The sequence below is a fragment of the Amblyomma mixtum genome, chromosome 1 (genome assembly GCF_055824585.1).
Source record: "Amblyomma mixtum isolate Tamu chromosome 1, ASM5582458v1, whole genome shotgun sequence".
Taxonomy (NCBI): Eukaryota; Metazoa; Arthropoda; class Arachnida; order Ixodida; family Ixodidae; genus Amblyomma; species Amblyomma mixtum.
Genome location: NC_143012.1, coordinates 154,601,359 through 154,623,863, shown reverse-complemented (window position 1 = coordinate 154,623,863; position 22,505 = coordinate 154,601,359). Strand labels below are relative to the sequence as shown.

General features: G+C 50.9%; 1 protein-coding gene, 18 non-coding genes and 3 pseudogenes across 19 annotated transcripts; all 22 read left to right on the top strand.

The window, feature by feature from the left end:
• Positions 1-1,888: 1,888 nt before the first annotated feature.
• LOC149369273 (5S ribosomal RNA) lies at positions 1,889-2,007 on the top strand (annotated as a pseudogene).
• Positions 2,008-2,553: 546 nt separating this feature from the next.
• LOC149369272 (5S ribosomal RNA) lies at positions 2,554-2,672 on the top strand. Its single transcript, XR_016287517.1, has one exon. It is a non-coding gene; the product is annotated as a 5S ribosomal RNA (ribosomal RNA).
• A 547-nt stretch (positions 2,673-3,219) lies between these two features.
• On the top strand, positions 3,220-3,338 carry LOC149369271 (5S ribosomal RNA). Its single transcript, XR_016287620.1, has one exon. It is a non-coding gene; the product is annotated as a 5S ribosomal RNA (ribosomal RNA).
• Positions 3,339-3,908: 570 nt separating this feature from the next.
• LOC149369270 (uncharacterized) lies at positions 3,909-5,916 on the top strand. Its single transcript, XM_089558292.1, has one exon. The coding sequence runs from the start codon at positions 3,945-3,947 to the stop codon at positions 5,118-5,120; it is 1,176 nt and encodes a 391-aa protein (XP_089414418.1). The 5' UTR covers positions 3,909-3,944; the 3' UTR covers positions 5,121-5,916.
• A 2,798-nt stretch (positions 5,917-8,714) lies between these two features.
• On the top strand, positions 8,715-8,833 carry LOC149369269 (5S ribosomal RNA; annotated as a pseudogene).
• A 546-nt stretch (positions 8,834-9,379) lies between these two features.
• On the top strand, positions 9,380-9,498 carry LOC149369268 (5S ribosomal RNA). The gene has a single exon (XR_016287516.1). It is a non-coding gene; the product is annotated as a 5S ribosomal RNA (ribosomal RNA).
• A 548-nt stretch (positions 9,499-10,046) lies between these two features.
• On the top strand, positions 10,047-10,165 carry LOC149369267 (5S ribosomal RNA). The gene has a single exon (XR_016287515.1). It is a non-coding gene; the product is annotated as a 5S ribosomal RNA (ribosomal RNA).
• Positions 10,166-10,712: 547 nt separating this feature from the next.
• LOC149369266 (5S ribosomal RNA) lies at positions 10,713-10,831 on the top strand. The gene has a single exon (XR_016287514.1). It is a non-coding gene; the product is annotated as a 5S ribosomal RNA (ribosomal RNA).
• Positions 10,832-11,378: 547 nt separating this feature from the next.
• LOC149369265 (5S ribosomal RNA) lies at positions 11,379-11,497 on the top strand. The gene has a single exon (XR_016287696.1). It is a non-coding gene; the product is annotated as a 5S ribosomal RNA (ribosomal RNA).
• Positions 11,498-12,043: 546 nt separating this feature from the next.
• Positions 12,044-12,162, top strand: LOC149369264 (5S ribosomal RNA). The gene has a single exon (XR_016287513.1). It is a non-coding gene; the product is annotated as a 5S ribosomal RNA (ribosomal RNA).
• A 1,091-nt stretch (positions 12,163-13,253) lies between these two features.
• Positions 13,254-13,372, top strand: LOC149369263 (5S ribosomal RNA; annotated as a pseudogene).
• Positions 13,373-13,917: 545 nt separating this feature from the next.
• Positions 13,918-14,036, top strand: LOC149369262 (5S ribosomal RNA). Its single transcript, XR_016287512.1, has one exon. It is a non-coding gene; the product is annotated as a 5S ribosomal RNA (ribosomal RNA).
• Positions 14,037-14,581: 545 nt separating this feature from the next.
• On the top strand, positions 14,582-14,700 carry LOC149369261 (5S ribosomal RNA). Its single transcript, XR_016287511.1, has one exon. It is a non-coding gene; the product is annotated as a 5S ribosomal RNA (ribosomal RNA).
• A 547-nt stretch (positions 14,701-15,247) lies between these two features.
• On the top strand, positions 15,248-15,366 carry LOC149369260 (5S ribosomal RNA). Its single transcript, XR_016287510.1, has one exon. It is a non-coding gene; the product is annotated as a 5S ribosomal RNA (ribosomal RNA).
• A 548-nt stretch (positions 15,367-15,914) lies between these two features.
• LOC149369259 (5S ribosomal RNA) lies at positions 15,915-16,033 on the top strand. The gene has a single exon (XR_016287509.1). It is a non-coding gene; the product is annotated as a 5S ribosomal RNA (ribosomal RNA).
• A 547-nt stretch (positions 16,034-16,580) lies between these two features.
• On the top strand, positions 16,581-16,699 carry LOC149369258 (5S ribosomal RNA). Its single transcript, XR_016287508.1, has one exon. It is a non-coding gene; the product is annotated as a 5S ribosomal RNA (ribosomal RNA).
• Positions 16,700-17,246: 547 nt separating this feature from the next.
• LOC149369257 (5S ribosomal RNA) lies at positions 17,247-17,365 on the top strand. The gene has a single exon (XR_016287506.1). It is a non-coding gene; the product is annotated as a 5S ribosomal RNA (ribosomal RNA).
• Positions 17,366-17,912: 547 nt separating this feature from the next.
• Positions 17,913-18,031, top strand: LOC149369256 (5S ribosomal RNA). The gene has a single exon (XR_016287505.1). It is a non-coding gene; the product is annotated as a 5S ribosomal RNA (ribosomal RNA).
• A 547-nt stretch (positions 18,032-18,578) lies between these two features.
• LOC149369255 (5S ribosomal RNA) lies at positions 18,579-18,697 on the top strand. The gene has a single exon (XR_016287504.1). It is a non-coding gene; the product is annotated as a 5S ribosomal RNA (ribosomal RNA).
• Positions 18,698-19,244: 547 nt separating this feature from the next.
• LOC149369254 (5S ribosomal RNA) lies at positions 19,245-19,363 on the top strand. The gene has a single exon (XR_016287503.1). It is a non-coding gene; the product is annotated as a 5S ribosomal RNA (ribosomal RNA).
• Positions 19,364-19,909: 546 nt separating this feature from the next.
• On the top strand, positions 19,910-20,028 carry LOC149369253 (5S ribosomal RNA). The gene has a single exon (XR_016287502.1). It is a non-coding gene; the product is annotated as a 5S ribosomal RNA (ribosomal RNA).
• Positions 20,029-20,576: 548 nt separating this feature from the next.
• On the top strand, positions 20,577-20,695 carry LOC149369252 (5S ribosomal RNA). Its single transcript, XR_016287501.1, has one exon. It is a non-coding gene; the product is annotated as a 5S ribosomal RNA (ribosomal RNA).
• The last annotated feature ends 1,810 nt before the right edge of the window (positions 20,696-22,505 follow it).

The window sequence follows — 22,505 nt, the reverse complement described above, 5'->3', positions numbered from 1 at the left end:
TTATGAAAGTATTAGCCAAACGTTTACAATCAGTTATCGACATCTTGGTTGGCCCCCACCAGACATGTGGAATTCAAGGGCGGACCATCTTCACGAATGTTCATGTCACTCGGAGTATACTGGAATGCTGTGACGCTGAATTTAGGCGAGTCGCAATGTTGCAAATTGATTTAGAGAAGGCATTTGACCGTGTATGTCATGACATTCTTTTTAAAATCCTTGAACATGTCTGTGTTGGAGAAGTTATTTTAAAAGGGGTTAAAATGGCCTATAGCAACTGCACCACGAATCTGGTTGTTAACCGAGAGCTCACAGACAGAATTGCCGTTAGAGCATCCGTGCGGCAAGGCTGCCCAATGTCACCGCTACTTTTCGCTCTGTACCTGGAGCCACTTTGCCGAAATGTAATAAATAACAGCTGTATTCGTGGTTTCGAACTGGAAGCATGTGAAATTAAAGTATTGGCTTATGCCGATGATGTGGCAGTTTTCTGTAGTGACCACAGCAGCATAGAACATGCGATGTCGGTTGTTCGTAGATTTTGTGATGTAACCAATAGCGTTGTTAACCTGGACAAGTGTGCGGGCCTTTGGCATGGGAATTGGGCATCAGCGCCTTTGTTTCATGCAAGTGTAAAATGGTCACATGTTCCTTCCAAATACCTAGGTGTACCTCTTGACAAGTATCGAGATAACGATGACTTTTGGAAGGAGAAAATTCAAGAACTCTCCACGCGTGCACAGAAATGGTCGGGGAAGGAACTGTCTGTATTCACGCGCGCAAACATATGCAATGTATATCTGGTTTCAAAATTGTGCTATTTGTTGCAGGTCCTTTCATGCTCTCGACTTAGCATTCAAAAGTTTCATCGTCTCTTCGCAGTTTTTGTTTGGCAGTCCTCATGGGAGAGGACTAAACGTGATAATTTATTTCTGCGTTTGAGAAAAGGGGGTCTTTCCTTGCCACACTTGTACCTGAGGCAGGTGGTGTCAAGATTTCTGTTTCTTCGAGATCAACGCGACCCTTTCCTGCGGACATTTATTCAAGTGAGGCTTTCTTCGGCTTTGCCAAACTATGTTATTTCCAGTGTGGACGGGATGAGATACAGTGCAAGTAGGTTTTTGAAAGAAGTGGTCTCTGCTTTCCGGTTTCTGAATGCGCGCTTCAGTTTGGAATATCTTTCTAATGTCCCGCGTAAGAAATTGTTAAAAGATTTGCTCGACTCTGTCTTCCCAGAGCCAATCTATCGATCTATGTATAGTGGAGGCCAAGCAGGAAATGTTTTAAAAAGAGTACGAAAAATGTTGGTGCCAGCGGGTGTGAAGACGTTCTTCTTCAAGTTACACACTGGGACGTTGCTGGGTAAAACATGGATGGAGGAAAAGGGATTGTTTCTACCATGGGGTGCTGACTGCTTGTTGTGTCGCAAACCAGAGTCAATAGAACACGTTTTTATTGATTGCTGGGATGCGCTGCTCTTTTGGGACGTGCTCCAGCGTACAATAAAGAAAGACTTACCCCTAACGCCGTATGGGATACGATTCCTGGACATAGAGCCGGATCTTTATAAATATGATGTAATTTTCCTGCTTGGCCTGCACAGTATTTGGCGAAGCAGGATGGCTGTACGACACTGTGATGAAGATGCGCGTTCTGTCCGCGATTACTTCAAAGAAAACATATTTAAGCTACGTGAAGTGTACAAGGAGCTATGTTTTGGAGATGAAGTTATCGAGTTGATGGGAGAGTTGTGTTCCCTGAGACAGTTTTGATTTTCTCACGCGAGTGAAACACATGTCCGTTCTTGTTGTTTGAGTGTGCAGCGCAGAACATCTGTTTATGATCTGTTGTAATCTGTCAAAACAGGCAATAAAGACAAAAAAAAAAAAAAATCGGCCATACCATGTTGAATACGCCGGTTCTCGTCCGATCACCGAAGCTAAGCAGCATTGGGCTCGGTCAGTACTTGGGAGGGAGACCACCTGGGAACACCGAGTGCTGATGGCATTTCTTTTGCATTTTTATTCGCCCTTCACGTTTTTTTTTTTCTGTCATAGTTGCGCAGTGTCTCAGGCAACTATAGGAGGTGACGTTATTTTGTTATCGATAATACAATCTCATCGGCAACGTGTCCAACGTGTAGTACGTGCGGACGCGAAACTGTGGCAAAACTCGAAGCGAACCCGTGGCGTCTCGGCTGTCATTCTGACGTCTGCCGCGGCGGGTACACTGCAGATTAAACTCTAGCAAAGCCCCAAGATAGCTGGGAGGCCCAGTGTGCGCATAACACTGCGCAGAAGCGCACAATATGCGCCCACCGCACCATGCACCGCACCCACTGCCGGTCCATGTGTAAACAACACAGGCTCGCTCCCGCTGCTCTTTCCGTGCATGCCGCAGTGGTTTAGGTTCGCCAGAACGGCTGAGAAAAGCGCAGGGCAGGTAACTGCACGCTTGGCGGCTGTTGCCACGAGCGAGGGAAGTATCCATGCGCAGTTTTGCATCCTCGAGGGCCAAACACAGTACATAAAGACTCGGAAAGCACTGTCTCTCGCCATCGGCCATACCATGTTGAATACGCCGGTTCTCGTCCGATCACCGAAGCTAAGCAGCATTGGGCTCGGTCAGTACTTGGGAGGGAGACCACCTGGGAACACCGAGTGCTGATGGCATTTCTTTTGCATTTTTATTCGCCCTTCACGTTTTTTTTTTTTCTGTCATAGTTGCGCAGTGTCTCAGGCAACTATAGGAGGTGACGTTATTTTGTTATCGATAATACAATCTCATCGGCAACGTGTCCAACGTGTAGTACGTGCGGACGCGAAACTGTGGCAAAACTCGAAGCGAACCCGTGGCGTCTCGGCTGTCATTCTGACGTCTGCCGCGGCGGGTACACTGCAGATTAAACTCTAGCAAAGCCCCAAGATAGCTGGGAGGCCCAGTGTGCGCATAACACTGCGCAGAAGCGCACAATATGCGCCCACCGCACCATGCACCGCACCCACTGCCGGTCCATGTGTAAACAACACAGGCTCGCTCCCGCTGCTCTTTCCGTGCATGCCGCAGTGGTTTAGGTTCGCCAGAACGGCTGAGAAAAGCGCAGGGCAGGTAACTGCACGCTTGGCGGCTGTTGCCACGAGCGAGGGAAGTATCCATGCGCAGTTTTGCATCCTCGAGGGCCAAACACAGTACATAAAGACTCGGAAAGCACTGTCTCTCGCCATCGGCCATACCATGTTGAATACGCCGGTTCTCGTCCGATCACCGAAGCTAAGCAGCATTGGGCTCGGTCAGTACTTGGGAGGGAGACCACATGGGAACACCGAGTGCTGATGGCATTTCTTTTGCATTTTTATTCGCCCTTCACGTTTTTTTTTTTTCTGTCATAGTTGCGCAGTGTCTCAGGCAACTATAGGAGGTGACGTTATTTTGTTATCGATAATACAATCTCATCGGCAACGTGTCCAACGTGTAGTACGTGCGGACGCGAAACTGTGGCAAAACTCGAAGCGAACCCGTGGCGTCTCGGCTGTCATTCTGACGTCTGCCGCGGCGGGTACACTGCAGATTAAACTCTAGCAAAGCCCCAAGATAGCTGGGAGGCCCAGTGTGCGCATAACACTGCGCAGAAGCGCACAATATGCGCCCACCGCACCATGCACCGCACCCACTGCCGGTCCATGTGTAAACAACACAGGCTCGCTCCCGCTGCTCTTTCCGTGCATGCCGCAGTGGTTTAGGTTCGCCAGAACGGCTGAGAAAAGCGCAGGGCAGGTAACTGCACGCTTGGCGGCTGTTGCCACGAGCGAGGGAAGTATCCATGCGCAGTTTTGCATCCTGGAGGGCCAAACACAGTACATAAAGACTCGGAAAGCACTGTCTCTCGCCATCGGCCATACCATGTGAGATTCTGCTTCTGGCTGCCCTGCTAGACGGACGCAGAAATGGCTCGCTCCGGGCGAGGTGTCGCAACGGCCTTTGTTGGTCGGGATGAATCGGTGTCTGGACCACCTCCTGGTTATCGCTTTCTGCTACCGTCACTGCCGGCTGACGAAGGTATGCGTTTGTGTGTTTTCTTGCACGGTTATACCTCGAATCGTCCGTATCGAATAGAGGACTTTCGTCAACCATTAGAAGATGCCGGCGTCCTTAGGGATGTCAGCGTCATTGGCGCTTACCAGATGAGCCACCTCTGGCTCGTGAGGTTCCGCACCCAGGAGGCGAAGGACGCTGTACTTGCGGCCGGGGGCCTGAGTGTGAAAGGCGGTTACTGTGCCATTATTGATCCCTGTCGAAAGGAGATCAAGGTGAAGATTCACTGGGTGCCATTTCACATACCCAGTGAGACTCTACGGAAGGCCCTGAGCGAGTTTGGGGAAGTGATGGAAATTCAGCATGAGGAATGGTGTGTTCCAGGATTTGAATCGGCGGAGTCGACAACACGTGTCGCTCGAATGGTGCTTAAAGAGGGAGTCACGGCGGAGGAGCTACCGCATCTTTTCAAATTCTACGGGGGCTCCGTCCTTGTGGTTGTGCCCGGTAGGGCGCCTGTTTGTCTCCGATGTCGCAGACGCGGGCATATCCGCCGCGACTGCCAGACGCCCCGCTGCACTAAGTGCCGAGCCTTTGGTCATGTCCGTGAGGACTGCATACGTACGTACGCCAATGTGCTAGGGGCGGCCTCAGAGGACTGTGATGATAAACAGGATATCATGGACGTTGAGGAAGCTGAAACGGCGGCCCCTGATGACCGTCCAAAGAAGAGTGCGTCTGGGGAACAGGGAAGCGTCTCCAACGGAAACATGGAAACTTCGAGCAAGACGCCGAACGAACAACGAGCTTTGAGCAACGCGACTGAAACGCCGCCGATGAGTGACCAGGCGTCTGCCATGAACGCCGAAGCGGAGCCAGTCGAGGATGAAAGGGCATCACATGACACCTTCGGTCCGGCTAAGCGTGCCAAGACGGTGTTGCCGTCCCCTTCACAACCTTCCACCGAGGTCAGGTCGCAACGCCTTGAGCGCCAGTGGCTCAGACCCACCGGGGCCAAGGGGAAGTATGTGCCTGAGTGTCGTTCATCGTCCGCGTCTCCCGTGCGCAGCGCAAGGAGCGCTGATTAATCGCCCCTTCTCGGAGGGTAAGGCGTACGCCTGGTAAGGGACTTGTACCTTTTTGTGCTCAGGATTTTCAGCATGGCTTGTCTTCCGTCAAATTTAAAATGCGGCACGTTAAACGTGCGTGGACTAGCAGCTAGACGTAAACAATGTCAGCTAAGGCGCCTGCTCTATGAGAAAGACCTGGACATTCTTGCAGTACAAGAAACAAAGGTAGAGAGTGCGAGCGCGACAGACGCTATGGTTGCGCAGTTCAAGCCGCGATATAACGTGCGTGCTAGTCATGCAGTGGGGACATCAGCGGGCTGTGTTCTGTTAATTAAGAACAGTCTTAATATCGAGGAACAAGCAGTGGTGTATTGCACGAGGGGAAGGTTTGTGTTCTGTGATCTGTTGTACGGGGAGGAATATTTGAGAGTTATCTGTGTGTATGCTCCTACGAAACCCCGTGAACGACTTTTGTTTTTCCAGGAACTATGTGCGTATCTGGAATGCAATAGACTTGTCATTCTTTTAGGGGATTTCAATTGTGTTCTCAGTGCAGATGACCGATCAGGCTCAACAGTCACCGAAAGCGAAAGTGCTGTTTTCTTGAAAGAAAACATTGAAAAGTATTCACTTCAAGACGTAGCCCAGTTTGCAAAGGGCGGAATGAGGCGTCATTATACACATTTTCAAGGGTGTAGTCATGCTAGGCTAGATAGAGCTTACGTTTCCCTTGACCTGGCGGCAATTTGCGATAACTACATCGTCGAACCGGTTACGTTTAGCGATCACTGTTGTGTCATATTTACCATTGGCAGGAATGTGACACCTCAAGCGAAATTCAGCTGGGACTTGTGGAAACTGAATGCAAAGTTACTAAAGGACGATTCGTTTGTTTTAGAAACAAAGAACGTGTTAGAAGAAGTTCGGTTGAATTATGGAAAAAGTTGGGCAGAAAAGTGGGAGGAATTCAAAATTGATGTCAAAATGAGGGCTATTGAAAGGTCCGTAGAAATCAAGCACGCTGAGAAAGCGAAACAGAAGAACCTAAAACAGATGTTGAAAGAATTAATTACAGAGGAAAATAGAGCTCCGGGACTATACAGTGACCTTATCAGCGAAGTTAAAGCAAAGCTTGAGGTTATCGATGCGACATTGTTTCAGGGAGCTGCAATTCGTGCACGAGCAGATCGCTTGCTGGCAGATGATATGCCCAGTAGGCGAAATTTGACGACAGAAAAAAGATACGCTAGAAGAAAAGATATCGTAGAAATTGAAAACAAAGGCATTCTGACAGACAATCCCAAGGCGATAAGGGAGGCTTTCAGTGAGCATTACCGTGATTTGTTCGCTTCCAAATCGGCAGATGTACAGGCCTTTCAGGATGAATTTTTAAGTCTGTTACCCCGACTGACCAGTGAAGACACTGACATCCTGTCTGCCGACTTATCAACAGCGGAATTGGAATGCGCTATTGATGAGCTTCACTTGGGGAAATCGCCAGGTACTGACGGGATAACAGCAGAATTTTATAAGGCGTTCAAACGTGAAACTGCTCTCATTTTGCAACGCGTTTATGAAGAGTCATATAGAACTGGTATTTTACCACCGTCGTTTTCTCGTGCACATACAGTACTTATACCGAAAACTGACAATCCTGCTCAGCTTAAGCAAGTTACAGGTTATCGGCCGATAACGCTTACTAATGTTGATTATAAAATTTTTATGAAAGTATTAGCCAAACGTTTACAATCAGTTATCGACATCTTGGTTGGCCCCCACCAGACATGTGGAATTCAAGGGCGGACCATCTTCACGAATGTTCATGTCACTCGGAGTATACTGGAATGCTGTGACGCTGACTTTAGGCGAGTCGCAATGTTGCAAATTGATTTAGAGAAGGCATTTGACCGTGTATGTCATGACATTCTTTTTAAAATCCTTGAACATGTCTGTGTTGGAGAAGTTATTTTAAAAGGGGTTAAAATGGCCTATAGCAACTGCACCACGAATCTGGTTGTTAACCGAGAGCTCACAGACAGAATTGCCGTTAGAGCATCCGTGCGGCAAGGCTGCCCAATGTCACCGCTACTTTTCGCTCTGTACCTGGAGCCACTTTGCCGAAATGTAATAAATAACAGCTGTATTCGTGGTTTCGAACTGGAAGCATGTGAAATTAAAGTATTGGCTTATGCCGATGATGTGGCAGTTTTCTGTAGTGACCACAGCAGCATAGAACATGCGATGTCGGTTGTTCGTAGATTTTGTGATGTAACCAATAGCGTTGTTAACCTGGACAAGTGTGCGGGCCTTTGGCATGGGAATTGGGCATCAGCGCCTTTGTTTCATGCAAGTGTAAAATGGTCACATGTTCCTTCCAAATACCTAGGTGTACCTCTTGACAAGTATCGAGATAACGATGACTTTTGGAAGGAGAAAATTCAAGAACTCTCCACGCGTGCACAGAAATGGTCGGGGAAGGAACTGTCTGTATTCACGCGCGCAAACATATGCAATGTATATCTGGTTTCAAAAGTGTGCTATTTGTTGCAGGTCCTTTCATGCTCTCGACTTAGCATTCAAAAGTTTCATCGTCTCTTCGCAGTTTTTGTTTGGCAGTCCTCATGGGAGAGGACTAAACGTGATAATTTATTTCTGCGTTTGAGAAAAGGGGGTCTTTCCTTGCCACACTTGTACCTGAGGCAGGTGGTGTCAAGATTTCTGTTTCTTCGAGATCAACGCGACCCTTTCTTGCGGACATTTATTCAAGTGAGGCTTTCTTCGGCTTTGCCAAACTATGTTATTTCCAGTGTGGACGGGATGAGATACAGTGCAAGTAGGTTTTTGAAAGAAGTGGTCTCTGCTTTCCGGTTTCTGAATGCGCGCTTCAGTTTGGAATATCTTTCTAATGTCACGCGTAAGAAATTGTTAAAAGATTTGCTCGACTCTGTCTTCCCAGAGCCAATCTATCGATCTATGTATAGTGGAGGCCAAGCAGGAAATGTTTTAAAAAGAGTACGAAAAATGTTGGTGCCAGCGGGTGTGAAGACGTTCTTCTTCAAGTTACACACTGGGACGTTGCTGGTTAAAACATGGATGGAGGAAAAGGGATTGTTTCTACCATGGGGTGCTGACTGCTTGTTGTGTCGCAAACCAGAGTCAATAGAACACGTTTTTATTGATTGCTGGGATGCGCTGCTCTTTTGGGACGTGCTCCAGCGTACAATAAAGAAAGACTTACCCCTAACGCCGTATGGGATACGATTCCTGGACATAGAGCCGGATCTTTATAAATATGATGTAATTTTCCTGCTTGGCCTGCACAGTATTTGGCGAAGCAGGATGGCTGTACGACACTGTGATGAAGATGCGCGTTCTGTCCGCGATTACTTCAAAGAAAACATATTTAAGCTACGTGAAGTGTACAAGGAGCTATGTTTTGGAGATGAAGTTATCGAGTTGATGGGAGAGTTGTGTTCCCTGAGACAGTTTTGATTTTCTCACGCGAGTGAAACACATGTCCGTTCTTGTTGTTTGAGTGTGCAGCGCAGAACATCTGTTTATGATCTGTTGTAATCTGTCAAAACAGGCAATAAAGACAAAAAAAAAAAAAAAAAAATCGGCCATACCATGTTGAATACGCCGGTTCTCGTCCGATCACCGAAGCTAAGCAGCATTGGGCTCGGTCAGTACTTGGGAGGGAGACCACCTGGGAACACCGAGTGCTGATGGCATTTCTTTTGCATTTTTATTCGCCCTTCACGTTTTTTTTTTTCTGTCATAGTTGCGCAGTGTCTCAGGCAACTATAGGAGGTGACGTTATTTTGTTATCGATAATACAATCTCATCGGCAACGTGTCCAACGTGTAGTACGTGCGGACGCGAAACTGTGGCAAAACTCGAAGCGAACCCGTGGCGTCTCGGCTGTCATTCTGACGTCTGCCGCGGCGGGTACACTGCAGATTAAACTCTAGCAAAGCCCCAAGATAGCTGGGAGGCCCAGTGTGCGCATAACACTGCGCAGAAGCGCACAATATGCGCCCACCGCACCATGCACCGCACCCACTGCCGGTCCATGTGTAAACAACACAGGCTCGCTCCCGCTGCTCTTTCCGTGCATGCCGCAGTGGTTTAGGTTCGCCAGAACGGCTGAGAAAAGCGCAGGGCAGGTAACTGCACGCTTGGCGGCTGTTGCCACGAGCGAGGGAAGTATCCATGCGCAGTTTTGCATCCTCGAGGGCCAAACACAGTACATAAAGACTCGGAAAGCACTGTCTCTCGCCATCGGCCATACCATGTTGAATACGCCGGTTCTCGTCCGATCACCGAAGCTAAGCAGCATTGGGCTCGGTCAGTACTTGGGAGGGAGACCACCTGGGAACACCGAGTGCTGATGGCATTTCTTTTGCATTTTTATTCGCCCTTCACGTTTTTTTTTTTTTCTGTCATAGTTGCGCAGTGTCTCAGGCAACTATAGGAGGTGACGTTATTTTGTTATCGATAATACAATCTCATCGGCAACGTGTCCAACGTGTAGTACGTGCGGACGCGAAACTGTGGCAAAACTCGAAGCGAACCCGTGGCGTCTCGGCTGTCATTCTGACGTCTGCCGCGGCGGGTACACTGCAGATTAAACTCTAGCAAAGCCCCAAGATAGCTGGGAGGCCCAGTGTGCGCATAACACTGCGCAGAAGCGCACAATATGCGCCCACCGCACCATGCACCGCACCCACTGCCGGTCCATGTGTAAACAACACAGGCTCGCTCCCGCTGCTCTTTCCGTGCATGCCGCAGTGGTTTAGGTTCGCCAGAACGGCTGAGAAAAGCGCAGGGCAGGTAACTGCACGCTTGGCGGCTGTTGCCACGAGCGAGGGAAGTATCCATGCGCAGTTTTGCATCCTCGAGGGCCAAACACAGTACATAAAGACTCGGAAAGCACTGTCTCTCGCCATCGGCCATACCATGTTGAATACGCCGGTTCTCGTCCGATCACCGAAGCTAAGCAGCATTGGGCTCGGTCAGTACTTGGGAGGGAGACCACCTGGGAACACCGAGTGCTGATGGCATTTCTTTTGCATTTTTATTCGCCCTTCACGTTTTTTTTTTTTCTGTCATAGTTGCGCAGTGTCTCAGGCAACTATAGGAGGTGACGTTATTTTGTTATCGATAATACAATCTCATCGGCAACGTGTCCAACGTGTAGTACGTGCGGACGCGAAACTGTGGCAAAACTCGAAGCGAACCCGTGGCGTCTCGGCTGTCATTCTGACGTCTGCCGCGGCGGGTACACTGCAGATTAAACTCTAGCAAAGCCCCAAGATAGCTGGGAGGCCCAGTGTGCGCATAACACTGCGCAGAAGCGCACAATATGCGCCCACCGCACCATGCACCGCACCCACTGCCGGTCCATGTGTAAACAACACAGGCTCGCTCCCGCTGCTCTTTCCGTGCATGCCGCAGTGGTTTAGGTTCGCCAGAACGGCTGAGAAAAGCGCAGGGCAGGTAACTGCACGCTTGGCGGCTGTTGCCACGAGCGAGGGAAGTATCCATGCGCAGTTTTGCATCCTCGAGGGCCAAACACAGTACATAAAGACTCGGAAAGCACTGTCTCTCGCCATCGGCCATACCATGTTGAATACGCCGGTTCTCGTCCGATCACCGAAGCTAAGCAGCATTGGGCTCGGTCAGTACTTGGGAGGGAGACCACCTGGGAACACCGAGTGCTGATGGCATTTCTTTTGCATTTTTATTCGCCCTTCACGTTTTTTTTTTTTCTGTCATAGTTGCGCAGTGTCTCAGGCAACTATAGGAGGTGACGTTATTTTGTTATCGATAATACAATCTCATCGGCAACGTGTCCAACGTGTAGTACGTGCGGACGCGAAACTGTGGCAAAACTCGAAGCGAACCCGTGGCGTCTCGGCTGTCATTCTGACGTCTGCCGCGGCGGGTACACTGCAGATTAAACTCTAGCAAAGCCCCAAGATAGCTGGGAGGCCCAGTGTGCGCATAACACTGCGCAGAAGCGCACAATATGCGCCCACCGCACCATGCACCGCACCCACTGCCGGTCCATGTGTAAACAACACAGGCTCGCTCCCGCTGCTCTTTCCGTGCATGCCGCAGTGGTTTAGGTTCGCCAGAACGGCTGAGAAAAGCGCAGGGCAGGTAACTGCACGCTTGGCGGCTGTTGCCACGAGCGAGGGAAGTATCCATGCGCAGTTTTGCATCCTCGAGGGCCAAACACAGTACATAAAGACTCGGAAAGCACTGTCTCTCGGCATCGGCCATACCATGTTGAATACGCCGGTTCTCGTCCGATCACCGAAGCTAAGCAGCATTGGGCTCGGTCAGTACTTGGGAGGGAGACCACCTGGGAACACCGAGTGCTGATGGCATTTCTTTTGCATTTTTATTCGCCCTTCACGTTTTTTTTTTTCTGTCATAGTTGCGCAGTGTCTCAGGCAACTATAGGAGGTGACGTTATTTTGTTATCGATAATACAATCTCATCGGCAACGTGTCCAACGTGTAGTACGTGCGGACGCGAAACTGTGGCAAAACTCGAAGCGAACCCGTGGCGTCTCGGCTGTCATTCTGACGTCTGCCGCGGCGGGTACACTGCAGATTAAACTCTAGCAAAGCCCCAAGATAGCTGGGAGGCCCAGTGTGCGCATAACACTGCGCAGAAGCGCACAATATGCGCCCACCGCACCATGCACCGCACCCACTGCTGGTCCATGTGTAAACAACACAGGCTCGCTCCCGCTGCTCTTTCCGTGCATGCCGCAGTGGTTTAGGTTCGCCAGAACGGCTGAGAAAAGCGCAGGGCAGGTAACTGCACGCTTGGCGGCTGTTGCCACGAGCGAGGGAAGTATCCATGCGCAGTTTTGCATCCTCGAGGGCCAAACACAGTACATAAAGACTCGGAAAGCACTGTCTCTCGCCATCGGCCATACCATGTTGAATACGCCGGTTCTCGTCCGATCACCGAAGCTAAGCAGCATTGGGCTCGGTCAGTACTTGGGAGGGAGACCACCTGGGAACACCGAGTGCTGATGGCATTTCTTTTGCATTTTTATTCGCCCTTCACGTTTTTTTTTTTCTGTCATAGTTGCGCAGTGTCTCAGGCAACTATAGGAGGTGACGTTATTTTGTTATCGATAATACAATCTCATCGGCAACGTGTCCAACGTGTAGTACGTGCGGACGCGAAACTGTGGCAAAACTCGAAGCGAACCCGTGGCGTCTCGGCTGTCATTCTGACGTCTGCCGCGGCGGGTACACTGCAGATTAAACTCTAGCAAAGCCCCAAGATAGCTGGGAGGCCCAGTGTGCGCATAACACTGCGCAGAAGCGCACAATATGCGCCCACCGCACCATGCACCGCACCCACTGCCGGTCCATGTGTAAACAACACAGGCTCGCTCCCGCTGCTCTTTCCGTGCATGCCGCAGTGGTTTAGGTTCGCCAGAACGGCTGAGAAAAGCGCAGGGCAGGTAACTGCACGCTTGGCGGCTGTTGCCACGAGCGAGGGAAGTATCCATGCGCAGTTTTGCATCCTCGAGGGCCAAACACAGTACATAAAGACTCGGAAAGCACTGTCTCTCGCCATCGGCCATACCATGTTCCTCTAAAAATAAAAAAGGAATTGTTTTTACCCTGGGGATCTCACTGTTTAATTTGCAGAAAGCCGGAAACAATAGACCATGTATTTTTACACTGTTGGGAAGGGGTTTATTTTTGGGATGTATTGCAGCGAACATTAAAGAAAGAATTTCCACTAGACCCGTATGGCATCCGGTTCTTATGTGTTGAAAATGAGGATGGGGTGCCTTTCGATTTAATAATGCTGACAGGCCTCCACTGTATATGGCGCTCCAGAATGGCAGGCTGGCATTGTGACAGTGACGCAAGACCTGCCAGAATTTACTTTCGCGAAAGTATGGAGATGTTTCTGGCCATTCAGAAAGCCGCTGCGGAGCCTCCGGAGTGGCTCTCAAGACTAGAGCCGCTCTGTACGTTGCGTGAATTTTAATTGGACGAAGCCAGATTTATGCTGGCTGACCACAAGTCGTGTGTACATAGTTATTGTCTTTTGTTGATTGTTTGTGTTGTCCAGTGTTTTGTGTCAAAGCCAGGCAATAAAGAAAAAAAAATCGGCCATACCATGTTGAATACGCCGGTTCTCGTCCGATCACCGAAGCTAAGCAGCATTGGGCTCGGTCAGTACTTGGGAGGGAGACCACCTGGGAACACCGAGTGCTGATGGCATTTCTTTTGCATTTTTATTCGCCCTTCACGTTTTTTTTTTCTGTCATAGTTGCGCAGTGTCTCAGGCAACTATAGGAGGTGACGTTATTTTGTTATCGATAATACAATCTCATCGGCAACGTGTCCAACGTGTAGTACGTGCGGACGCGAAACTGTGGCAAAACTCGAAGCGAACCCGTGGCGTCTCGGCTGTCATTCTGACGTCTGCCGCGGCGGGTACACTGCAGATTAAACTCTAGCAAAGCCCCAAGATAGCTGGGAGGCCCAGTGTGCGCATAACACTGCGCAGAAGCGCACAATATGCGCCCACCGCACCATGCACCGCACCCACTGCCGGTCCATGTGTAAACAACACAGGCTCGCTCCCGCTGCTCTTTCCGTGCATGCCGCAGTGGTTTAGGTTCGCCAGAACGGCTGAGAAAAGCGCAGGGCAGGTAACTGCACGCTTGGCGGCTGTTGCCACGAGCGAGGGAAGTATCCATGCGCAGTTTTGCATCCTCGAGGGCCAAACACAGTACATAAAGACTCGGAAAGCACTGTCTCTCGCCATCGGCCATACCATGTTGAATACGCCGGTTCTCGTCCGATCACCGAAGCTAAGCAGCATTGGGCTCGGTCAGTACTTGGGAGGGAGACCACCTGGGAACACCGAGTGCTGATGGCATTTCTTTTGCATTTTTATTCGCCCTTCACGTTTTTTTTTTCTGTCATAGTTGCGCAGTGTCTCAGGCAACTATAGGAGGTGACGTTATTTTGTTATCGATAATACAATCTCATCGGCAACGTGTCCAACGTGTAGTACGTGCGGACGCGAAACTGTGGCAAAACTCGAAGCGAACCCGTGGCGTCTCGGCTGTCATTCTGACGTCTGCCGCGGCGGGTACACTGCAGATTAAACTCTAGCAAAGCCCCAAGATAGCTGGGAGGCCCAGTGTGCGCATAACACTGCGCAGAAGCGCACAATATGCGCCCACCGCACCATGCACCGCACCCACTGCCGGTCCATGTGTAAACAACACAGGCTCGCTCCCGCTGCTCTTTCCGTGCATGCCGCAGTGGTTTAGGTTCGCCAGAACGGCTGAGAAAAGCGCAGGGCAGGTAACTGCACGCTTGGCGGCTGTTGCCACGAGCGAGGGAAGTATCCATGCGCAGTTTTGCATCCTCGAGGGCCAAACACAGTACATAAAGACTCGGAAAGCACTGTCTCTCGCCATCGGCCATACCATGTTGAATACGCCGGTTCTCGTCCGATCACCGAAGCTAAGCAGCATTGGGCTCGGTCAGTACTTGGGAGGGAGACCACCTGGGAACACCGAGTGCTGATGGCATTTCTTTTGCATTTTTATTCGCCCTTCACGTTTTTTTTTTTTCTGTCATAGTTGCGCAGTGTCTCAGGCAACTATAGGAGGTGACGTTATTTTGTTATCGATAATACAATCTCATCGGCAACGTGTCCAACGTGTAGTACGTGCGGACGCGAAACTGTGGCAAAACTCGAAGCGAACCCGTGGCGTCTCGGCTGTCATTCTGACGTCTGCCGCGGCGGGTACACTGCAGATTAAACTCTAGCAAAGCCCCAAGATAGCTGGGAGGCCCAGTGTGCGCATAACACTGCGCAGAAGCGCACAATATGCGCCCACCGCACCATGCACCGCACCCACTGCCGGTCCATGTGTAAACAACACAGGCTCGCTCCCGCTGCTCTTTCCGTGCATGCCGCAGTGGTTTAGGTTCGCCAGAACGGCTGAGAAAAGCGCAGGGCAGGTAACTGCACGCTTGGCGGCTGTTGCCACGAGCGAGGGAAGTATCCATGCGCAGTTTTGCATCCTCGAGGGCCAAACACAGTACATAAAGACTCGGAAAGCACTGTCTCTCGCCATCGGCCATACCATGTTGAATACGCCGGTTCTCGTCCGATCACCGAAGCTAAGCAGCATTGGGCTCGGTCAGTACTTGGGAGGGAGACCACCTGGGAACACCGAGTGCTGATGGCATTTCTTTTGCATTTTTATTCGCCCTTCACGTTTTTTTTTTTTTCTGTCATAGTTGCGCAGTGTCTCAGGCAACTATAGGAGGTGACGTTATTTTGTTATCGATAATACAATCTCATCGGCAACGTGTCCAACGTGTAGTACGTGCGGACGCGAAACTGTGGCAAAACTCGAAGCGAACCCGTGGCGTCTCGGCTGTCATTCTGACGTCTGCCGCGGCGGGTACACTGCAGATTAAACTCTAGCAAAGCCCCAAGATAGCTGGGAGGCCCAGTGTGCGCATAACACTGCGCAGAAGCGCACAATATGCGCCCACCGCACCATGCACCGCACCCACTGCCGGTCCATGTGTAAACAACACAGGCTCGCTCCCGCTGCTCTTTCCGTGCATGCCGCAGTGGTTTAGGTTCGCCAGAACGGCTGAGAAAAGCGCAGGGCAGGTAACTGCACGCTTGGCGGCTGTTGCCACGAGCGAGGGAAGTATCCATGCGCAGTTTTGCATCCTCGAGGGCCAAACACAGTACATAAAGACTCGGAAAGCACTGTCTCTCGCCATCGGCCATACCATGTTGAATACGCCGGTTCTCGTCCGATCACCGAAGCTAAGCAGCATTGGGCTCGGTCAGTACTTGGGAGGGAGACCACCTGGGAACACCGAGTGCTGATGGCATTTCTTTTGCATTTTTATTCGCCCTTCACGTTTTTTTTTTTTCTGTCATAGTTGCGCAGTGTCTCAGGCAACTATAGGAGGTGACGTTATTTTGTTATCGATAATAGAATCTCATCGGCAACGTGTCCAACGTGTAGTACGTGCGGACGCGAAACTGTGGCAAAACTCGAAGCGAACCCGTGGCGTCTCGGCTGTCATTCTGACGTCTGCCGCGGCGGGTACACTGCAGATTAAACTCTAGCAAAGCCCCAAGATAGCTGGGAGGCCCAGTGTGCGCATAACACTGCGCAGAAGCGCACAATATGCGCCCACCGCACCATGCACCGCACCCACTGCCGGTCCATGTGTAAACAACACAGGCTCGCTCCCGCTGCTCTTTCCGTGCATGCCGCAGTGGTTTAGGTTCGCCAGAACGGCTGAGAAAAGCGCAGGGCAGGTAACTGCACGCTTGGCGGCTGTTGCCACGAGCGAGGGAAGTATCCATGCGCAGTTTTGCATCCTCGAGGGCCAAACACAGTACATAAAGACTCGGAAAGCACTGTCTCTCGCCATCGGCCATACCATGTTGAATACGCCGGTTCTCGTCCGATCACCGAAGCTAAGCAGCATTGGGCTCGGTCAGTACTTGGGAGGGAGACCACCTGGGAACACCGAGTGCTGATGGCATTTCTTTTGCATTTTTATTCGCCCTTCACGTTTTTTTTTTTTCTGTCATAGTTGCGCAGTGTCTCAGGCAACTATAGGAGGTGACGTTATTTTGTTATCGATAATACAATCTCATCGGCAACGTGTCCAACGTGTAGTACGTGCGGACGCGAAACTGTGGCAAAACTCGAAGCGAACCCGTGGCGTCTCGGCTGTCATTCTGACGTCTGCCGCGGCGGGTACACTGCAGATTAAACTCTAGCAAAGCCCCAAGATAGCTGGGAGGCCCAGTGTGCGCATAACACTGCGCAGAAGCGCACAATATGCGCCCACCGCACCATGCACCGCACCCACTGCCGGTCCATGTGTAAACAACACAGGCTCGCTCCCGCTGCTCTTTCCGTGCATGCCGCAGTGGTTTAGGTTCGCCAGAACGGCTGAGAAAAGCGCAGGGCAGGTAACTGCACGCTTGGCGGCTGTTGCCACGAGCGAGGGAAGTATCCATGCGCAGTTTTGCATCCTCGAGGGCCAAACACAGTACATAAAGACTCGGAAAGCACTGTCTCTCGCCATCGGCCATACCATGTTGAATACGCCGGTTCTCGTCCGATCACCGAAGCTAAGCAGCATTGGGCTCGGTCAGTACTTGGGAGGGAGACCACCTGGGAACACCGAGTGCTGATGGCATTTCTTTTGCATTTTTATTCGCCCTTCACGTTTTTTTTTTTTCTGTCATAGTTGCGCAGTGTCTCAGGCAACTATAGGAGGTGACGTTATTTTGTTATCGATAATACAATCTCATCGGCAACGTGTCCAACGTGTAGTACGTGCGGACGCGAAACTGTGGCAAAACTCGAAGCGAACCCGTGGCGTCTCGGCTGTCATTCTGACGTCTGCCGCGGCGGGTACACTGCAGATTAAACTCTAGCAAAGCCCCAAGATAGCTGGGAGGCCCAGTGTGCGCATAACACTGCGCAGAAGCGCACAATATGCGCCCACCGCACCATGCACCGCACCCACTGCCGGTCCATGTGTAAACAACACAGGCTCGCTCCCGCTGCTCTTTCCGTGCATGCCGCAGTGGTTTAGGTTCGCCAGAACGGCTGAGAAAAGCGCAGGGCAGGTAACTGCACGCTTGGCGGCTGTTGCCACGAGCGAGGGAAGTATCCATGCGCAGTTTTGCATCCTCGAGGGCCAAACACAGTACATAAAGACTCGGAAAGCACTGTCTCTCGCCATCGGCCATACCATGTTGAATACGCCGGTTCTCGTCCGATCACCGAAGCTAAGCAGCATTGGGCTCGGTCAGTACTTGGGAGGGAGACCACCTGGGAACACCGAGTGCTGATGGCATTTCTTTTGCATTTTTATTCGCCCTTCACGTTTTTTTTTTTTCTGTCATAGTTGCGCAGTGTCTCAGGCAACTATAGGAGGTGACGTTATTTTGTTATCGATAATACAATCTCATCGGCAACGTGTCCAACGTGTAGTACGTGCGGACGCGAAACTGTGGCAAAACTCGAAGCGAACCCGTGGCGTCTCGGCTGTCATTCTGACGTCTGCCGCGGCGGGTACACTGCAGATTAAACTCTAGCAAAGCCCCAAGATAGCTGGGAGGCCCAGTGTGCGCATAACACTGCGCAGAAGCGCACAATATGCGCCCACCGCACCATGCACCGCACCCACTGCCGGTCCATGTGTAAACAACACAGGCTCGCTCCCGCTGCTCTTTCCGTGCATGCCGCAGTGGTTTAGGTTCGCCAGAACGGCTGAGAAAAGCGCAGGGCAGGTAACTGCACGCTTGGCGGCTGTTGCCACGAGCGAGGGAAGTATCCATGCGCAGTTTTGCATCCTCGAGGGCCAAACACAGTACATAAAGACTCGGAAAGCACTGTCTCTCGCCATCGGCCATACCATGTTGAATACGCCGGTTCTCGTCCGATCACCGAAGCTAAGCAGCATTGGGCTCGGTCAGTACTTGGGAGGGAGACCACCTGGGAACACCGAGTGCTGATGGCATTTCTTTTGCATTTTTATTCGCCCTTCACGTTTTTTTTTTTTCTGTCATAGTTGCGCAGTGTCTCAGGCAACTATAGGAGGTGACGTTATTTTGTTATCGATAATACAATCTCATCGGCAACGTGTCCAACGTGTAGTACGTGCGGACGCGAAACTGTGGCAAAACTCGAAGCGAACCCGTGGCGTCTCGGCTGTCATTCTGACGTCTGCCGCGGCGGGTACACTGCAGATTAAACTCTAGCAAAGCCCCAAGATAGCTGGGAGGCCCAGTGTGCGCATAACACTGCGCAGAAGCGCACAATATGCGCCCACCGCACCATGCACCGCACCCACTGCCGGTCCATGTGTAAACAACACAGGCTCGCTCCCGCTGCTCTTTCCGTGCATGCCGCAGTGGTTTAGGTTCGCCAGAACGGCTGAGAAAAGCGCAGGGCAGGTAACTGCACGCTTGGCGGCTGTTGCCACGAGCGAGGGAAGTATCCATGCGCAGTTTTGCATCCTCGAGGGCCAAACACAGTACATAAAGACTCGGAAAGCACTGTCTCTCGCCATCGGCCATACCATGTTGAATACGCCGGTTCTCGTCCGATCACCGAAGCTAAGCAGCATTGGGCTCGGTCAGTACTTGGGAGGGAGACCACCTGGGAACACCGAGTGCTGATGGCATTTCTTTTGCATTTTTATTCGCCCTTCACGTTTTTTTTTTTCTGTCATAGTTGCGCAGTGTCTCAGGCAACTATAGGAGGTGACGTTATTTTGTTATCGATAATACAATCTCATCGGCAACGTGTCCAACGTGTAGTACGTGCGGACGCGAAACTGTGGCAAAACTCGAAGCGAACCCGTGGCGTCTCGGCTGTCATTCTGACGTCTGCCGCGGCGGGTACACTGCAGATTAAACTCTAGCAAAGCCCCAAGATAGCTGGGAGGCCCAGTGTGCGCATAACACTGCGTAGAAGCGCACAATATGCGCCCACCGCACCATGCACCGCACCCACTGCCGGTCCATGTGTAAACAACACAGGCTCGCTCCCGCTGCTCTTTCCGTGCATGCCGCAGTGGTTTAGGTTCGCCAGAACGGCTGAGAAAAGCGCAGGGCAGGTAACTGCACGCTTGGCGGCTGTTGCCACGAGCGAGGGAAGTATCCATGCGCAGTTTTGCATCCTCGAGGGCCAAACACAGTACATAAAGACTCGGAAAGCACTGTCTCTCGCCATCGGCCATACCATGTTGAATACGCCGGTTCTCGTCCGATCACCGAAGCTAAGCAGCATTGGGCTCGGTCAGTACTTGGGAGGGAGACCACCTGGGAACACCGAGTGCTGATGGCATTTCTTTTGCATTTTTATTCGCCCTTCACGTTTTTTTTTTTTTCTGTCATAGTTGCGCAGTGTCTCAGGCAACTATAGGAGGTGACGTTATTTTGTTATCGATAATACAATCTCATCGGCAACGTGTCCAACGTGTAGTACGTGCGGACGCGAAACTGTGGCAAAACTCGAAGCGAACCCGCGGCGTCTCGGCTGTCATTCTGACGTCTGCCGCGGCGGGTACACTGCAGATTAAACTCTAGCAAAGCCCCAAGATAGCTGGGAGGCCCAGTGTGCGCATAACACTGCGCAGAAGCGCACAATATGCGCCCACCGCACCATGCACCGCACCCACTGCCGGTCCATGTGTAAACAACACAGGCTCGCTCCCGCTGCTCTTTCCGTGCATGCCGCAGTGGTTTAGGTTCGCCAGAACGGCTGAGAAAAGCGCAGGGCAGGTAACTGCACGCTTGGCGGCTGTTGCCACGAGCGAGGGAAGTATCCATGCGCAGTTTTGCATCCTCGAGGGCCAAACACAGTACATAAAGACTCGGAAAGCACTGTCTCTCGCCATCGGCCATACCATGTTGAATACGCCGGTTCTCGTCCGATCACCGAAGCTAAGCAGCATTGGGCTCGGTCAGTACTTGGGAGGGAGACCACCTGGGAACACCGAGTGCTGATGGCATTTCTTTTGCATTTTTATTCGCCCTTCACGTTTTTTTTTTTTCTGTCATAGTTGCGCAGTGTCTCAGGCAACTATAGGAGGTGACGTTATTTTGTTATCGATAATACAATCTCATCGGCAACGTGTCCAACGTTGAAATAAAAACTGGTATGGCGCAAGAAACGGGGACACAGAAGGCACACAAAACACAGGACTGACGCCAACTCAGACTTGAGTATCTTGCAGACGCGCCTGACGTGCCCCCAAGATGGCTGCAGAACACCGAATAATGACTGAACCTCCAAGGGAACTATTTTTCGTTTCAAGCAGTAGGAGACCACTCGAGACTGGCAGGTTGAGACAGCAATCAGGTTGAGACACGTAATGGCAGGTTCGGTGCGGAAGCTTCGAAAGAGGAAAGGGCCCATTGTAGGAGAAATATGGTCAAGTAAAACTCTAGTTTGGGCGAGTTGGTTCATGATGAAATAAAAACTGGTATGGCGCAAGAAACGGGGACACAGAAGGCACACAAAACACAGGACTGACGCCAACTCAGACTTGAGTATCTTGCAGACGCGCCTGACGTGCCCCCAAGATGGCTGCAGAACACCGAATAATGACTGAACCTCCAAGGGAACTATTTTTCGTTTCAAGCAGTAGGAGACCACTCGAGACTGGCAGGTTGAGACAGCAATCAGGTTGAGACACGTAATGGCAGGTTCGGTGCGGAAGCTTCGAAAGAGGAAAGGGCCCATTGTAGGAGAAATATGGTCAAGTAAAACTCTAGTTTGGGCGAGTTGGTTCATGATGAAATAAAAACTGGTATGGCGCAAGAAACGGGGACACAGAAGGCACACAAAACACAGGACTGACGCCAACTCAGACTTGAGTATCTTGCAGACGCGCCTGACGTGCCCCCAAGATGGCTGCAGAACACCGAATAATGACTGAACCTCCAAGGGAACTATTTTTCGTTTCAAGCAGTAGGAGACCACTCGAGACTGGCAGGTTGAGACAGCAATCAGGTTGAGACACGTAATGGCAGGTTCGGTGCGGAAGCTTCGAAAGAGGAAAGGGCCCATTGTAGGAGAAATATGGTCAAGTAAAACTCTAGTTTGGGCGAGTTGGTTCATGATGAAATAAAAACTGGTATGGCGCAAGAAACGGGGACACAGAAGGCACACAAAACACAGGACTGACGCCAACTCAGACTTGAGTATCTTGCAGACGCGCCTGACGTGCCCCCAAGATGGCTGCAGAACACCGAATAATGACTGAACCTCCAAGGGAACTATTTTTCGTTTCAAGCAGTAGGAGACCACTCGAGACTGGCAGGTTGAGACAGCAATCAGGTTGAGACACGTAATGGCAGGTTCGGTGCGGAAGCTTCGAAAGAGGAAAGGGCCCATTGTAGGAGAAATATGGTCAAGTAAAACTCTAGTTTGGGCGAGTTGGTTCATGATGAAATAAAAACTGGTATGGCGCAAGAAACGGGGACACAGAAGGCACACAAAACACAGGACTGACGCCAACTCAGACTTGAGTATCTTGCAGACGCGCCTGACGTGCCCCCAAGATGGCTGCAGAACACCGAATAATGACTGAACCTCCAAGGGAACTATTTTTCGTTTCAAGCAGTAGGAGACCACTCGAGACTGGCAGGTTGAGACAGCAATCAGGTTGAGACACGTAATGGCAGGTTCGGTGCGGAAGCTTCGAAAGAGGAAAGGGCCCATTGTAGGAGAAATATGGTCAAGTAAAACTCTAGTTTGGGCGAGTTGGTTCATGATGAAATAAAAACTGGTATGGCGCAAGAAACGGGGACACAGAA

Excerpts from the sequence above, each read along its gene's own strand:
- LOC149369270 (XM_089558292.1), top strand. The coding sequence starts at position 3,945 with ATGGCTCGCTCCGGGCGAGGTGTCGCAACGGCCTTTGTTGGTCGGGAT.